The sequence below is a fragment of the Mauremys reevesii genome, linkage group 1 (genome assembly GCF_016161935.1).
Source record: "Mauremys reevesii isolate NIE-2019 linkage group 1, ASM1616193v1, whole genome shotgun sequence".
Lineage (NCBI taxonomy): Eukaryota > Metazoa > Chordata > Testudines > Geoemydidae > Mauremys > Mauremys reevesii.
The window spans coordinates 11,699,086-11,716,931 of record NC_052623.1 but is presented as its reverse complement, the minus strand read 5'-3'; the positions used below and the strand labels follow the sequence as shown (position 1 = coordinate 11,716,931).

At 56.2% G+C, this 17,846-nt stretch overlaps 1 protein-coding gene across 5 annotated transcripts in view; it reads left to right on the top strand.

The window, feature by feature from the left end:
* PGAP2 (post-GPI attachment to proteins 2) overlaps window positions 1-17,846 on the top strand; it is a 35,866-nt gene that overhangs the window by 12,375 nt on the left and 5,645 nt on the right. For 3 of the 5 annotated variants that reach the window (XM_039520584.1, XM_039520585.1, XM_039520583.1), the window contains 2 exons: window positions 1,076-1,170; window positions 8,156-8,203. In XM_039520584.1, the coding sequence (XP_039376518.1) occupies window positions 1,076-1,170; window positions 8,156-8,203 (143 nt within the window). Of the gene's footprint in view, window positions 1-1,075; window positions 1,183-8,155; window positions 8,204-17,846 lie in introns of all 5 variants that reach the window. The other 2 variants (XM_039520587.1, XM_039520586.1) reach the window with 2 other exon arrangements.

Here is a 17,846-nt window from a genome sequence, read left to right as displayed (position 1 = left end):
TTACCCTGAAATAAGACTGGTGGATGAGTTCGTGGGGAAAGGGTTGGGATTTTTTTTTCTTAATTTGAACCATTTATTTTAAAATGACCCACCCAGAATTTCACAGGCTTTGCTAATGGGGGTGAGAACGCCTTTAGTTCCTCTGCCCGAATTGGCAACGTTCCTCTAAAGAGGTCAAAGGTTACGTCTCTGTCCTGACTCGGAATCTGTGTGCAGTCAGTGACCCAGAGAGAGTCTTGCTGTTATTAATCAGAATAATAATGGCTCCTTGTCTGTCTGGTGGTTAGATCAAGGGGCTGGGAGCCCGGAGTCCAGGCTTCTCTTCCTAGTTCTGCCACTGACTCACTGTGGAAGTGATTTAACGTCTCTGTGCCTCAGTTTCCCCCATATGTAGAATGGAGATAATGACACTGACCTGTTTTCCAGGCTTGCTTGTCTGTAAAGCATGTCAGGCTAAATGCAAAGATGCACAACAGTCATCCAGTAATGACCCTTTGGCCTCATCTAGCACTTTCCAATTCAGGCTGTGAATGTGCTTTAGGCACGTGAAAGAATACGGCCTCCCATTCCCCCTGCGAGGAAGGGAGTGACATCATCCCTGCTGTATAGATGGGGACAATGACATCACCAAGCAGTCTCCTTCTCAAAACCCCCTGCCCCGCCTTCTTTGCATAGGAATGGGTGCCACTCAGCTGTGCTGTCACAGACCCCTGTGCTCAGATTACGCCCCGCCCCTGTGTATCCACTAACTACATTCTAAGCCCTGGGGGGTGCTCTCCTTCCTGCTCTGTGCACACTGAGAGCACTCCCCAAAAAGGCAATGGGGTGACGTCACATGACTGGCCCCTGATTCCCTGGCTTGTTAGTGGCAGCACCATGAATAGAGCCCCGGAGCTTTGGGTCCCAGGTCACTACTAGGCGGTATTGACCCAGCTCCTCCAAGCCTCCCGGCAGGGGCCTTGTAATGCACGCTGCCTTCTCCTTCCCGTGGCCTCCCCAGCATTCCTTGGGCAGCTCCCTTTGGCTTATTTCCATGCTCAGCACTAACAGGAAACCTGTTGTCTTGTTGATGCAGCAATCCACGAAAATTCCTTCATCCTCTTTATCACCTCGGCCCTGGGTCACATGCTCCTGACTTGCATTCTGTGGCGGATGACTAAGAAACACACAGTAAGTCCCGAGGTACAGTAACCTTCCCTTCTCTACTGTCACTGCTCTTCTCTTGAGTGGGCTGGGGGCACGCAGCTGGGGGTGGAGGGCTTCATGTCTGTATCTCGTGGGCAGGAAAGTGCCACGACGGGGCAGGACGTTGGCACAACTTTAGGGGGTGAAACAGACCGAAGGGAAAGGTGATGACTGAAAAACATGTGACGGGCCAGTTAACCAAAATGAATTGAGCATTTATCTGCACACGGGCAGGTCTGAAGGCTTCGATTTCCTACTTGCTTCTCCTAAAACATATGCCAGAGTTAGAGTTGGAACCAAAAGCAGTATCATAGAATGTCAGGGTTGGAAGGGACCTCAGGAGGTCATCTAGTCCAACCCCCTGCTGAAAGCAGGACCAATCCCCAAGTAGCTGGTTAAGGCCTTGTTTGTGACCCTGCTTTCCCTGACCCGGTACACTTGGTTGGTGGAGCACCTGCGTTGGAATCTGGACTCTGGTTTCTTGGTTGCCTTGTGGGTTGGGAGCTCGTGTTTTGTGGAAGAGTGAAGACATCTGGTCTTGCAAGCAAACGGGAAAGGAATTCATTATTAATACACACCACCAGAGGGCAGTATTAGCCACAATGGTTTTACACTATAATACTTAGCACAGCTAAGCCATTCTTCCAAGGTCTCCAAGCTATTTACTGTCCCCCTGTAATCCTCTCAGCACCCTGGGGAGGGGGGTTAGTCCCATTTTCCTAGGCCTGTAAACTAGGCGCAGATTGGTAAAGTGACTCCTCTGTCATATCGCAAGTCAGCAATCGAACACAGGAGTCCCGACTCTCAGTCCACTGCTCCAAGCACTGGACAGGCTCCTGCTTCCGCTGGAGAGAGTAGGGCTGCTGGTTTCCAGCCTGCTGATAGTTTAACCTGCGTTGGGTTGTTTGAGTAGTGGGAGGGCGAACGCTGGTTCTGGAGCACTAGAGGCTGTGGGCTCCAGCTTTTAGGCTCTTTATTTTTTAGGCTAAGCCTTTGTACATTCCCAGGTATTTCTGGATCTCAGTGCTCCCTAACTCCTGCTGTCATCTTCCTGTCTCCCTTCTCCCTCTGGTGCCCACTGGAAAGATGCCCCTTGTGACAATGCTGCCTGTGGGAGCCAGCTGAGGTCACTCAATTAGGGTGAACTGCAAACAGAACGGGGCAGACAAACCCCATGCCAGCACAAAACAGCTCCTGCTGTTACCTCACTGGTTACTCAGAAATCCAAACAACGCAGTTCCCTTAAAATGCCCAGCCTCAGGCCTCTAGGGTGACCAGATGTCCCGATTTTATAGGGACAGTCCTGATATTGGAGCTTTGTCTTATACAGGCGCCTATTACCCCCCACCCCTGTCCCGATTTTTCATACTTGCTGTCTGGTCACCCTACAGGCCTCCATCCAGATACACACATCAGATATGATGATTATTACTGAAAATCTTATCATATAAAAGAAAAGGTTCTTCCAACCCCAAAGGATCAGCCACACACCCAGGTCCAATTATAACTTAGATCTTACCCAAAGTACACGCTTATAGCCAATTCTTATTAACTAAACTAAAATTTATTAAAAAAGAAGAGAGTGAGTGTTGGTTAAAAGATCAATATACAGACAGACTTGAATTTAATTCTTGAGGTTCAGATACATAGCAGAGGTGAGTTTGTAGTTGCCAAAAATCCTTTTAGAAATAGTCCGTAGGTGATAGTCCAATGTCCATATTCAGGTTGACTCCAATCAGTGACTGGGGATCTCAATTCTTGCGGCTTAAGGTTTCCCCCTCTTGAAACCCAAAGCAGATCTGAGAGAAAACAGGATGGTGTCTGCAGAAGGGTTCGGCCGGGTTCGGCCCTCTCTGGGGGGCGGGGAATCATACCGCCTCGCTACATCCGTCGGGTTATTTCAGGGAACTAGCCTGGCTGCGGGGTTTCACGCCACGGCAACGGTAGAGACCAACAAACAGCTCTATTCCGCAGACCCAGGCCCTAGTCCAGGGCGGGGCAGTAGAGAGTCTTTGGCTCAGATCCTTATGCAGGGGCTGAGCAAACAGATGAGTTCAGGAGGCGCAGGCCCTGGCTCCGAAGGGCCTGGGGAGAAGGGGAGACGGCCACCCGCACGTTGGGTGGCAGGGGGGACGCAGGCCCATCCACTCCACTGCGTCCCAGTCCGGCGCCCTAGCGGCGGCAGAAGACCCGCTGCTGTGTCAGTGGGGATCCTGGCCGCAACACACTGACATCGGCTCTGGTAGTGCTGCAGCCAGACTGGGGTCGGCTGCCCCCAGGCTACTTCCTACCGCCCCCTCTAGAGGTACCTGCGTCTGGACAGTGTCCTCCACGGAATGAAGCACCGTGGGCTCCTCGGGGTACCCGGTGAGCGGCAGGCTTGGCAGCTCTTCGGGGTAACTTGCCACAGGCAGGTTTAACAGCTTCCCCGGGGTCTGGTTGGCATCAGGCCTCAGCTGGTCTGGCCAGTCCTCGGGTCAGTCACAGACTGCAGGAGTCTCCCCACCGGGAGCGAGGCCACAGGCATCTGGCTTCTCTGGCGGCCGGGCCTCTAGTGAGCTCTGGGGTTGGCTTTTGTACTTCCTGTCCTGCGCCCTGACCTCTGGGTCGCGGGCGCAAGCTCCACTGGCTCCGCCCACTTTGGCATCCGGAGGGGCTCGTCCCTCTCCGGGGCGGTGAGGAACCAGACCGCCTTGCTACCATGTCCCAGGGTTTTTATACATTTTCCAGCAGCCTCTTAGCCTGAGAGAATAAGCTTAATCTTTTGTCTGTCAAACACCCTGGCAATTAGCATAGTGTAATTTGTCCATTATGCAGTTTATCACGACTTTCAAAGAGACATGTAGACAATAATACTATTTCACTCAAGTGTCATCGTAAGTGTTAATATTCCTTTTTTGATCTTTGAATCAAAGCTATAGCAATAGACAAGACTTGTTTGCTTACATCACAAGACCTGAGCAAACATCTCCCCTTCTACCGCTAACAAGGCAGGCTTGCATTTCAAAGCTCTGTTCATTTACATATCTTCCTAACCAGTCTTTAACGTTGGGCCATGGGTCAGGTCAGTCTGTGAGTTAATTCTTTCTGGCCCTATGTCACCTTTCAGTGAGCTATATTACACTCATAACGTCACACCCCATCCCAGAAATCCTGCTCACAGATTGCCCTGTCATTGGCAGCCTTAGCTGCAGGGCAGGGAGACCTGGAGATATGCCCAGGAATTCAGCCCCTCCCTCCGGGTCACAGTTAAGGCATGCTGACCGCAGGAGAAGCTTGCTCTGCAGCTGCAAAGTAGAAGCCTTCGGGCTCCAGGGCTGTCAGTCTGGCTCCTTTCACCCAGCCGTGAAATTGACAAAGGTTAGGCCATGTCCACACTACGAAATGACGTCGACTTAACATACGTCAGCACACAGCCACCGCAGTTACTAAATCGCTAGTGTGTCTGCGTGCTTGGCGCCTTGTGTCAACGATGCGCATCCCCAGTCGCGCTTGTATCGGTTGTACTGTCAGTGTGAGGCATTGTGGGACACAAAGCCAGTAACAGTTGCTGTTAGCAATGCAGCGTCTACACTGATATCCACCGTGACTCTGCGCTGCTTGGGGAGGTGGGGTTATTAAGTCGGCGTAGAGAGGCACTTACATCAGCGGGAGAGATTAATAAAACTGGGACTTTTCAGCTTGGAAAAAGACGGCTAAGGGGGGTATGATAGAGATCTATAAAATCATGACTGGTGCGGAGAAAGTGAATAAGGAAGTGTTATTTACCCTTTCACATGACACAAGAACTAGGGGTCACCAAATGAAATTAATAGGCAGCAGGTTTAAAACAAACAAAAGGAAGTATTTCTTCACACAACGCACCGTCAACCTGTGGAACTCCTTGCCAGAGGATGTTGTGAAGGCCAAGACTATAACAGGGTTCAAAAAAGAACTAGATAAGTTCATGGAGGACAGGTTCATCAATGGCTGTTATCCAGGATGGGCAGGGATGGTGTCCCCAGCCTCTGTTTGCCAGAAGCTGGGAATGGGCAACAGGGGATGGAGCACTCAATAATTGCCTGTTCTGTTCATTCCCTCTGAAGCACCTGGCACTGGCCACTGTTGGAAGACAGGATACTGGGCTAGATAGACTTGGTCTGACCTAGTATGACGTTCTTAAGTGAAGATACTTCCACAGTTAGGTCAATGCAAGGCAGCTTACATCAACCTAACCGCATAGTGTAGACCAGGCCTTAGAAACCAGCATCTGCCTGAGATGGGAAATGGTGCCTCGAGCTGCATGGAGGGTTGACAAGTCACATGGTCTTCGGTTGGCCACTTGTCACATGGTACGCAAGCCCCCGTAAGGACATTGGGCACAGCTTCAGCAGATCTTGGACTCACAGACCCCTATGGGTTTGCTGAGCACAGGTGAAATAAGCCCAACTAGCTCCCTGAAAGAGCCACCTCCTCCTCTCACCTGAATATTGGGAGAGGTTTTCCAAATGACATGACTGTTTTAGTATCAGAGGGGGAGCCGTGTTAGTCTGGATCTGTAAAAGCAGCAAAGAGTCTAGACTAACAGACGTTTGGGAGCATGAGCTTTCGTGGGTGAATACCCACTTCGTCGGATGTTTTAGCTGACTCATTTCAAGCGAGTGCTCAAAGAACAAAGCTCCAGCTAGCGAAGACTAAAGCTCCCGTCGGTTGGGATTGGCCGTTGGTACCGTCTGTCAGGGATGGTCTAGGGATACTTAATCCCACCTCAAAGCAGGGGGATGGACTAGATCAGGGTTTCTCAACCCCTGGGTCATGACTTAAAACTGGGTCACAGGGTGTGTCAAAGGGTCACGTGGGAGGCCCTGGGGAGTGTTGCAGAGCCCCCCCGCCCCCCACAAACACACACACGCCAGCGGCTCCTGCGGCTCTGGCCCTGCAGGGCTCAGCTCCCTGCCCTGGGCATTGCAACAAGGTGCACTGGGTCCTGGTGCCACTCAGGTCTGGCCCAGCCACCCCTCCATTGTGATGACACAGGGCCAACTGGGCCAAATATGAACGAGTGGCACTTATCGGGGGGCCGGGCCAGAGCTGAGCGGCACGGCAGCCCCAGAGATCGTGATGCCCAGAGCGGAGAGCACAGCCCCATGGGACAGGAGCTGCAGTGCGCATGGTGTATTTAGCCAGTACATGTTACAGTCAGGTGTACGTTCTATATCGTGGGTAAAAAATACTTAGTAAGCCAGATTCTTTTTGCACTGTAGCTATTGAGTTGGTGGCGACAGGCCATTTTACAAATGGCTCCTGAGCCCACAAAGGTTGATAATCACTGGACTAGATGGGCTCTGCCAGCCCTATGCTTCTCTGATTCGGTGGTTGGGAGTCCCTGAACCTCAGGCGTGTTGGTCTCTAGAGCACATTATAACTTTTAACCATAACAGAAAACACGTGCCCCGAGTTAAAGGCATCAAATTGTAATGTGATGACAAATTGACCCCAGCGCAAACACCACTGCTCGCTTTTGGGGTAAAAAAAAAAGAGAGAGAGAGAGATCCTTTTAGCCTTGGGAGAAATTCCCTAAGCCAGGAAGGAGACCAGGAATTCAGATCTGTCCAGGGTTCGCGTGAGAGTGTACAGTTGCTGAAGCTGGGGAACATACTGCCTTTTTTCTGCTCGAAATGGCAGCAAAAGTCTTATGAAGCGTTGAAGTGTGTTATGGACAGTTTTGTAGCAATATAATGGGGGAAAGGAATGCACAGGCCGTGGGGGGCGTCCAGCCATGGCCTTCATTGCCACCGAACCTCACTTTTGTTGGCCGATAGTTTGAGATTTCAGCCCAGGTTTTCAGCGTCCCGAGGTAACATCTCGTCCGGGCGCTACCCTGGTCTAACCAGGGTGTTGCCCGGCGTTAGACCTGCCTGCAGGGGGCTGTGCCCACCTGGCAGGGTTGCTCCTCCAGAGCCCGCGTTGTGAAACCTGAATCTGCCAAGTCACCCGCTCGGCCGTTTCATTAGGTCCTTCCGAGAAGATTAGGAAACTCGGTGGGAGGCGGCTTATGCTGCTCTTCCCGTGTGTGTGTGCAGTGGGGATGATGCTGTTCCCTATACACTCCTGATCCTTCCCCCTTGCCCCTCATCTACCCCTCTCCTTTACACCCCTCATCCCCTCCTAGGGGGGAGAACTCAGGACCAAAGGAGTTCAGAATCGTGTCTCCTTATTCATGAGAGCCCAGCGGAGTCTTAGGGTATGTCTACGCTATCGGCGGGTAGTGATCGATCTCTCGGGGATCGATGTATCATGTCTCGTCTAGACGTGATACATCGATCCCTGAACGCGCTCCCCATCGACTCGGGAACTCCACCAGGGCGAGAGGCGGGAGCGGCAGCTGTCGATCCCGCGCCGCGAGGACACGAAGTTAGTGATTCTAAGTCGATCTAAGATACGTCGACTTCAGCTACGCTATTCTCATAGCTGAAGTTGCATATCTTAGATCAATCCCCCCCTAGTGTAGACCAGTCCTAGTAACGGAGCTTCTGCCACGACCTCTGGCAACACCCAAGTAGCCATACCCTCTGCCTGCCCAGATCTTTCTGCAAACGTAGCCTGACGAAGAAATGCTCTTGGTCTGCATTCGGGCCCCGGCCGTGCTTGTGGTCCATGAATGTCTGTGTCCTGTCGTGCCCATCACCGTAGTATCTAGCAGGCGGCCTCTGAAGGGTGCACTTGAGGCCTGCCAAAAGACCTAAAGCCTTTGGCTTCAGTTCCTCCGGTTAGAGGGATCTAGAGATCCGCTCCTAAGGTCTGCAGAACTCCAGCCCTGCTGGCAGCGCGCTTCGCGCTCCGGTGAGCGCTCAGCCAGACCTGGGGGACGTGCGTTACCCCAGCTCAACACCAAGAGGCATTGTCCTCTGGTCTGGCTGTGGGCGCCACCGATGAGCGTGCTGCCAGCAGGGACTTGCTCTCACCGGTGCTACTTCCTCTCCCTTTCCAGGAAGCGGTTCTGTGGACGGGGGAAGCTGGAGTCGCACCTCGGGGCCAGGTAGGATGCATGGGGGCTGCTGCTCAGTTTGCTTAAAGGTCTCTCCTGCCTTTCTCTGCCCCCTGCCCACCCGAGCATCCCAAGGCATTTTGCAGACGCTGATGCTTCAGCCTCGCAGCTTCCTTCCGAGGTAGAACGGTCTCGTTATCCCTGCTCAGCCCATAGGAACGCGACGGCTCAGGGAGGTTAAACATCTTGCCCAAGGTCCCCCAGAGCCAGAGTTTGAATCCAGATCTCCCGACAGCCGGTCTCCCACGTTCACCACCGGACACGCGCTCGCTTCTCTTTCAGCGATGCTCGCCCGGTGCTAGCTGGCTGCCGTTCACGCGATGCGCCAGGTGGTGGCACTGTGACACGGGGAGAGGGGCAGCTGGTTAGTCACTCATGTCTTTCTCTCAGATGAAATGTATCTGAACTAAATGGGTCAGAGTTTTCGTTCGCACTGGAGCGCGCAGTGGTGGGCGCTGCTGGAGCCTGGGCAGGACTCCGCATTGGGCATCGTCGTCACTACACTGATCTGGTTGTGCCCTGGCTGGGAGACGGTCTCGGTCACGGGCCAGCCGGCCCTTTGAGGAAAGCGGGGCTCCGCCCTGCCTGTGTTCGGCGACCTAGGGCTGGAAGGGTCGGGCAGATTTAATGATCAGCCCTGACCCCAGCTCGGGGGGAGGGAGTTAAGAAACAGAGCTGAGAACTCAGCAGGGCGCTGAGGGCCAGGAGCCTGGTAAGCCTTCAAGGAGCAGCCTGGAAATTTAGAAAAAGGGGTGGGAGGCTGGGTAAGCTCCAGTTCTAAAGGGGAGAGAGCGGGGTGGGGAGCTAGAGGCTGTGTTGTGCTGGGGACCTCCTGAAAGAGGAGCCGTGCCCCCAGCGAGGGGCTGGGCAGAGCGCCTGTTTTTCAGCAGCAGGATGGTAACAATCCAGTCCGGGAGACGGGGTGCCGTTCTGACAGGCTGGCCTCGTGTATTGAGGAGCTCGTGGGAGGAGGGAAACTGAGGACGGGCACCGCAGAACCACCCAAGACCAGCAGGGGGCGCTGCAACACTGGCAAGCCCATCCGCAGTCTCTCACAGCCCTGTCTGGCAGGAGCAGTGCGAATCTTGTGGGGTTTCTGGTCTATTGCTTGGTGTGTTTTCCTGGGATGACCTTGGTTTTTGATGAGAGGAGCCCCCCCAGGCTTAGCTAACAGGATCCCAGAATATCTCCCGGACCTGCAGATCTCCCCAGCCAGAACTGGATCAAACTCACGCTCTGACATGTACTACGAGTTGGTCAGCAGGTGGCATCGTATCCTTGGGCTCCTGCAGGCAGGGCCTGCTGGGATGCAGCCAGCCGGTGCCCCGCCTGATGTCCTGGGGCAGGGGTCTGTCCCGTGGGCCGTGCTGGAATGAGAGGCCATCAGGCACTTCCTTTGGCTGGCTCCCAGGGGCAGGGCGTTCAGTTCAGCACACAGCCAAGACCGAGCTGCGACTGGCACTGCCATGCCCGGGGCGGGGGCGAGAGGGGGATGCTGGGATCTTTCTGCCAATCTCGGGTGGCCTCTCCGAGCCGGCACCAGTCAAAAGCTTGGAACCGGGGGCTCGGGCCCGTCTCTTGAGACACGCAGGATACTTTGCCGGGGGCAAGAGGGCTCGGCTTGGCTGGAGAGCCCATCGGTGGTGTTACCACATCCTCCTCCCTTCCCGGCTGTGCCGTTGGCGCCGGGGCTGGAACTGCCAGTCTCAGCACTGATTAGAGAGAAGTTGGGTCAGCAGCTGCTGACCTGGTAGGAAATTCTGACCGTGGGAGTTTCTGGGGGAAAAACCCAGACAAACTCCTCATGCTGGGAAGGTGGCCCCACATCCTGACAGCAGCGCTGCCCCCCCACTGCACAGTCAGGGCCACCATTGGGCTCTCTTCTTGTCTTCCCCCACCCCTGGGGGCTGCAGAGGCAGGTTTCTGCCCTGGCTTCTGGCCTACACCGGCGATATGGGCTGGAGCAGCAGGCAGGGGACAGAGCTCCGGGCAGGGGAGCAGGAACCAGCTAGTGGCAACGGTTGGAGGGGGAAGGTGCAGAGCTCCCTGCAGGAGGGAAGGGCTGGATGTGCCCACAGCAAGCCCATTTGGGACTCCAGGGAAGTATTCCCACCCAGCCCCACCCCCTCGCACTTAGAAATCCTCCTCCTGGGCGCAGCGGCCCCAGGCTGATCTAGTTATTAGCCAGTTCCTAGGCACCATTTGCTTGGGAATCCGCTGGGCTATCATCTGACGCCCCCCTTCCCCCTCGTCGGCCATAGAATCTCACCCAGTTACCCCGGCATTGCGCCCAGCGGCTGGGGTTCGGCTCACGCACCTTCCAGAGACAGGCGTGAGGTGGAGACTTCGCCCCTTCCCGGGGGACTTTGTTCCCGGGGCGAATTGCCCTGGCTATGAAAAGTCGGTGCCTTATTTCTCATTTGAAGTTGCCTGATGTTAACTTCCGGGCATTGGTTCTTGGGGCGCTTCTCTTGGCTGCCTTCGAGAGCCCCGCATGGGATTTTAACGTAAGCCACCTCCCAGCGCAGGGGAAGCCGCGGCTGATCAGGGCGAAGGCTTTTCGCGCCGCTTCGCCTTCAAGAGAACTGAGCAGGGAACGATGGACTGGCAGCGAAGGCCACACAGAGCACCGAGGTTCTGGGGTCCGATTCCCGGGGCAGCGCCTGGAGCCTGCCCCCTTTGCCAAGCGTCACTCAGCGGGCGCAGGGCTGCCCAGGGCTGGCAGACGAGCGGCGATTCTCCTCCTTGCAGCTGGAAGGCGCAAGAGAGAGACTTGGCGCTGAATAAAGGCATTTCCTTGGTGTTGTGCGTGGACGCTTGGGGTGGGGGACAGGAACGGGAGGCCTGGAAGGGCGGAGCAGGGTTAGGAATGGCCACTAGGGTCTCCTCCAGGTCCCATAGCCCATGTGCTGGGGGCCAATTTCAGTGCTGGTGTAAGAGGATACAACACCACTGGTGATGCAGGGCTTTGTGGGGGGTGGGGGCGAGGTACAGCACCACTGCTTATGCAGGGGTTTGCACTGGTGTGGGTACAACACCATTGATTATCCAGGGGCTTGTAGGGGGGTGAGGTACAGCACCCCTAGGTATGCTGGGGGTTGCATTTGTGGGGGTACAGCGCCCCTGGTTCTGCAGGGGTTTGCACCGTGTGCAGGTGCTTGGGTGTATGCATGTGTGTCTGAAGTCTTGCAAAAGCGTTGCGCTCATCACTGCTCGTGTTGCAACCGTCTTTGAGCAAGGGCAGGACGGCGCTGGGGAGGTCGTATGCAATGGGGAAGTAGAAAATCCAACCACCAGAGTTCAGTTTCCAGTTACAAGGCAGCCAGTAATGAGCGAACTAGCAAGGAAAGCTCCACAGCGGGGAGGGAAAGAGAGAGCAGGCCGGGCGTTGGGCAGTGCGGAGAGAACAAGGGAGGCAGGGAACAGGTGAATAAAGGAGAGACCAGAGCAGAGGGGTCAGGGGAGCAGACAGGTTTGGAGCCATCCATCCCCCTCTGTCCACAGCCTGGGGTTCTGGTCCAACATTTGCATCTTCCCAAGTCTTTCCCGAGTTTCACGGCGTGCGTCCTCTGCAGCCCGCCTGGCTTTCCCCTAAGGCGCGAACCAGCAGTACAGCCAGCCGCGCTCGTTTCATTTTGTGTCTCTCTGCGTGTGCAGACACATTTCCCCTCTTCCGCAGCAGCCGGCGTCAGCACGCTCTGCACTTCCTGCTGTGAAACCTCCCAGGAACTTCTGGCTAGTTATCCTCTGATTCCAGCTGCATTAGCGGGACCCTTTGCCAAGGCCTGTTGCAGCGTCAGGGGGAGCTGGAAGACCACTCTGCTATGCGTCGTTCGCCGTTCTGCAGCCGCGCCATCTGGGTGCTGATTCCAGCAGATCCCCTGGCCAGGAGCCCCCCAAATTGTATCTAGCGGGTCAATGTGATGGGGGTGGTGCCTTGTATCAGAGAGACACAAAACCAAAACACAAGAGTTGCTGTGTGTTAACCCTGGTGTCCTGGCCAAACTGCAGCGACATCCGGCTAGTTAAACTTACTCCTGCTTTTTCCGTTCGTCGTCTTATTCCCTCACGGTTCTGCAGTGTTGCTGCGCAGCTGTTCAGTAGCGACCAAGCTCAACCCCAGAGGTGGCTGCATTTCAGTGGTGGGTGAAGCAGTTCCTAAAAGCTCTGTTTGAGTTTGCAACGGGCTTTGATGGAAGCTGCTCTGTACGTACAGATCTATAGGTAGAGAAATGGGTGTGAGATGAATGTATAGTCTTCAAAGGGCATTTCTAGGGGTCCCTGAGCTCAGCAGAAAGGGGCATGATACACAGGATCAATCTTCCTCCGGCATTTTTGTAGTACTCCTGACGTAGGAGTGAGCAAACAGCAGGTCGCTGTGTTCACACCCGTATGGCCTAGCGGAGCGGTGAATCTGTATCAGAACCATGGACGGGGTCTCCCAGACTCGTGGGTGTGCTAACACCCCCCATGATACCTTCAGCCAGCACACAGCAAGTGCAGTCCGCAGCGTTGCTGCTGGTCACTGAGATGAGCCTGCTATAAATATCCCCCCAGACATTCTCAGCACAGGAGCGGTGTTTGTCCCCACGTTCACCACATGGGAACTGGGGCAGAAAGTGCAGACGCAAATCGAGCTGGAGACCGAGCTGAAGCGTGTAGCGCTCAGGCAAATGCCTCTAGGATCCTGCAATTCCCGTGCAAGGGATGTTTCCCGGCGGAGATCTAGGGGGTCCCTTGAAGAGTCTGGCGGGAGGGAGAGAGCTGAGGAGCTCTGGGATGGCTAAGAGGTGAAACGGGAGCAGTCCACACTGGGGTGCGCAGTCTCTGCCTGTTTAAAGGCCCAAAGGTTTGCTGCAGCAAGAGCAGCTGTGTGATGGGGATTGAGATGACACTGGGGCCACCAGGACCCTGGCATGGGGAGGTTGGAGTGACGCGGTGCTGGGCTTCCCGTTCTCCTGTCCAGCCTGGTGCAGAGGAGCAGGTAGCCCGGGGGCTTGGCGCTCGCTGGAAGGGAGCTGTGGGGCTGTGGTTTTCTGGGCTGGGGGGAGGAAGCTGTCTGCTCTCCTACTGCTGACTAGCTCCTGAGCGCATGGGAAACACGCCTCAGCTCGAGGTGTGCAATCGGCTGGACTAAATATACTTGGCTGTGGTTTCCTGGCCCAGACACGCATTCGGTACCTACTGCCGCTGCACGAGGGCAGCTGCTCGGGACAGTGAGCTGGCATCGTGGGGCCAGTGCCCGGCGTCTCTCCCTGCCGTCTCGCCGGGGGGAAAGTAGGAAGCTGAAATGACTGACTGAGCAAGTTCGACTTCCTGCAGTTTCGAGCTGGCGGCCCATGCAGCGTCCTGAGCAGCCAGCACTGCAGGCCGAGCCTTTAGGAGAGGCTGAAGCCAGCTGGGCTCTGGGCCGAGCCTTTAGGAGAGGCTGAAGCCAGCTGGGCTCTGGGCCGAGCCTTTAGGAGAGGCTGAAGCCAGCTGGGCTCTGAGCTCCTTGATCACCACTAGCAACGGAGTCCTCCAGGAAGAGCCTGCAGCTCCAGGAAGTGCGGGGAGCGTGCCACTGATCCACCCAGCAGCCCTGCCCCGCCACTGTCCGCATTCTGCCCCTTGCTCTTCTAGACGGTGCTCTCAGCCAGGGCCCCTCTCCCAGGCAGCGGGTCCCTGTCCGCTCCTCAAGCGAAATCCCCAGAGGAGCGGTTCCCCCAAGGCTGCCCCATCAGAGCTGCCCTCTTGGCCCTGTCTCCGTGCAGCCAGGGGGGAGTGGAGCAGGGAGGGTGTGATCACAGCTCAAAGCTCTCCTCTCAGACTATAACAGACCAGCCCCCAGGAAGCTGAGCGCCTCAGGCCTGGCGGTTATTTTACAAAGCGCGGCTGGGGCAGGATCTTACGCGGCTCGTCAGCAAACGCTTTGGCCTTCTGCAGTGAACGTGGGTACGGGAGGTCAGGCCAACGGGATCCAGAGTCCCAAACTCCTCCAGGGCCGTATTGCACCGTCCCTGTGTTGTCTGCGCACCTCGCGGGCATTAACAAATGTGTCCTCACAATGCCTGGGCTGCTGATGCCGTCTTTACGATTTCCAGTGTACCGATGTGCGAGGCCAAGACAGACTGAGCATGCCTGCACTGCACGCTAAGCCAGGTTTGAGCCCAAGCCCCATGTCTGTCCGCACACGCTTCAGTCTGACTCAGGCCAGCAAGCAGTCGGGACACCAGTTACTGCTGAGGGCATTCTGCGCCAAAACATTAAAAATCCTGCGCCGAAAAATAAAAAATTCTGCGCACAATATTTTAATATTCTGCATAATTCTGCACATTTTATTTGCAAATAAATGTGGAGGCTCCAGCCTGGCACTGGGGGGCACAGGCCACTGTCTGCACAGAGGTGGGAGATCACACTGCAGCTCCTCCCTGGGACACGCACTCAGCGGTGAGGCCGCACCCAACCCTGACACAGTGCAAGGACCGGGCCTGCCCCAGAAACACCCCAGCGCCCTGCCCCCTGCACCAGGTGTGGGCAGACAGGCTTAGCAAGGGGGGATCCAGGTGTGGGGTGAGAGGGTTCTGTGTGGGGCAATCTGGGTGTGGGTGGCTCAGTGGGGGATCTGGGTGTGGGGGGTGATCTGGATGCGCAGGGGCTTGGCGGGGAGTTCTCGGTGCAACGGTAATGGGAGTCTGCAGGGGGGGCAGGTGAAGGTGGTTGGGGTTCAGCGGGGGTCTGGGTGTGGGGAGATAGAGCTCGGCAGGGAGGTCTGGGTGTGGGGGACTCAGTGGGAAGTTCCAGATGTTGGGGGAGGGAGGCTCGGTGGGGTGGGGATCCAGGTGCAGCTGGTTGGGGCTCAGTAGGGTGAGGATCCGGGGGCGTGTGGCTTGTGGTGGTCCAGGTGCAGGGGGAGGGGGGCTCGTTGGGGGGTTCTGGGTGCAGGGGGGTGAAGCTCGGCAGGAGGGTCTTAGTATGAGGGGGTCTGGATGCACGGGGGTTGGGCGGATGGAGGAGCAGGTCCCTGTACAGGGATCCTCCCCCTTGCAGCTGAGGAGCGAGGGGTGCAGGAGGGAGTTTGTAGAGCTTCCTACAGCCGGGAGAGAATTCAGGGCGGGTCTGACATGGCCCCGGATGCCGTGCAGGGGAAGAGGAAGTTCCGTCCCTCTCCAGCCCAGCCGGGACTAGCTGCTGAGCCTGGCGCAGGGTAAGAGCCACCAGCCGGGTCTTCTCCAGCTCCGCCCCGTACACCACGGTGATTTACCTCTCACCTGTCATCCAAAACATACCGCTGGGGAGGGTCGCATGACTGCTCTTGTGGCTTCCCTTTGCTTTACCATCAGAAAGTCATTTTCCTGTGGGAAGCAAAGAAATCTGCAGGGAACATAAATTCTGCACGTGTGCAGTGGCGCAGAATTCCCCCACGAGTAACAAGTCCTAGGACCCTGCTCGTGGCTGGATCAAAGCCCGAGTCCTGCTCTGACTCGGGTGCAAGCCCTGGCACTTTGCAGTGTGGACACAGCCCGAGCTGCAGACCCGACTCCGAGTAGTGCAGTGTGGACGTTAGCACAACTGTGAGACCTGGGTTTACAGTGCAGTGTGGATGCTCCAGCGTGGTCTTGGACCCACCTAGTCCACAAGCCCAGGTTCCACAGACCTGGGTGTACAATGCAGTGTAGACAGACCCTTAGAGACTTGTCCAGAGTCTCCCAGGGAGACTGGAGCAGTGCCAGGGCTTGAACCTAGATCTCATGATAACCAAAAGACCATCCGTCCTTCCCAAATTGTTCCTATGCATCTAGCGACACCCAGCTGCACTGCAATGGCCTGTCCCAGGGATCCGAGTCAGATTCCCCGCCCCCCGGAGACGTGGTGAGTCTCGGAGCTGGGCCCAGCCCGAGCCAGGCTCCCAGGGGTGAGCAGATAATTACAATGGCGCTGCCCGAGGCAGAGTTATTTGCTAATGCCAAGGCTGGTCAGGACCGGCCCAAGGCCGTTCAGCAGCACGGTGCCCAATGCTGGCTGCCAGTGACGGGCGGCCCACAGGCGTGTCAGCTGGCTGAGCTCCAGCACCGGGATTCAGGAGCCCGCGTGTGCGTTACCGTCCGTAGCGGCTCTCGTGAGAGTATTAAAATGACAATGCTGTGAGATCGCTACAAGGCAGAGGAGGAAGTTTGTGCCGCCTGTCAGAGTAAATGCACCTGTCATCCAGAAAGATTCTTAAATGCTTCCCAGGCTGTGAGCAGGGATTGCCCCTCCTCTCCCCACTGGAATGCAGCGGCTTCTGGGGTGGGACGTGGCAATGCTACACGGCAGCCTACAGGACGGGAAGTGCAGGCTAACCTGTCTAATTGAAACGACAGAGGAAATGTAGGGAGGCGGAATGGAATTGCCTGAGCTGCCGTTTGACCAGGACATTGGAGCTAAGCTGCCACCTCTTACGGGAAATGCCCTGGGAGCGTTAATGGCGGCAGGGTGCTCGGGATTCTGGGTGCATATCTCCTCTGGGGAAATGGCATCTCCAGCCAGCCACAGATCTCTCCTCCCCTCTGCTGGGGGCTGGGGTGTTACGTGGAGACCCCTTGACTCTCAGTCGCCATTTCCTGCTGCACCCGAGCATTGCTTGGGGGGCCCTCATCCAAGTACCGACCAGACTTGATCCGACCTAGTAAAGCCACCTGGCTAAAGCCCCAGGGATGGAAACTTCTGCTGGCTAGAGCAACTTCTCAGCTGGTGCTTCTTTTCCTGGCTGTTGTGAGATCAAGAGCTGAACCTTCCCCAATCCTTGGTACAGACCAAGTGGCCCTTTAGATCTAAGCTCTGGCCTTTAGCTCTTAGCAGTGTCGTGCCTTGAGAAGCAGAAATCCCCGAGGGGGATATTCAGGCACCTGAAATCTTTTGAAAAGCAGCCTGGGCCTTTGGAAAGAGTTGGGTTCTGCTGGTCGGAAGGGCGAAGCCACAGTCCCTGTGCAGTGCAGAGGCTGGGATCAAAGAGCTGCGAGCTGCTGCTGAGTTAATGAGCCCTCGGTTGTTTGTTCTTGCTGCGAGCCTACAGAAAAGTCACGTTTCCGCTGCCAGAGGGGCCTGTATGAAAACAAGGTGGTTTGTGAGCCGCTTTTTCCTGTGTGAAGTTTTACGTAATAGCTTGTCGCTCGCTGCCTGTACGGCTCATTGTTATTTCACATGTGGCCCTGGCACTCAGGCGATCCGGCCCCACCCCACAGCTCTGCGACAGAACGTTTCAAATGAAATCCCATCCTCCTCCCCAGCCCTGCTTCTGGGGGCTCTGCCGCTAGGGCAGGGGTGGGCAAACTTTTTGGCCCAAGGACCACAGCGGGGTTGGAAACTGTATGGAGGGCCGGAGAGGGAAGGCTGTGCCTCCCCAAACAGCATGGCCCCCACCCCCTACCTGACTGCCCGCCTCAGAACCTCCCTTCCATCCAACCCTCCCATCCCTTATCCCCACCCCTGCCCCCTGACAGCCCCCCACCCTATCCAATCCCCCCTGTTCCCTGTCCAATCCCCCCAGTTCCCTGCCCCTGCCCGAACCTCTGCCCCATCCAACCGCCCCCTGCTCCCTGGCCCCGACTGCCCCCCAGAACCCCCTGCCCCATATCTAACCCCCCTAGCCCCGGCCCCCTTACCATGCTGCTCA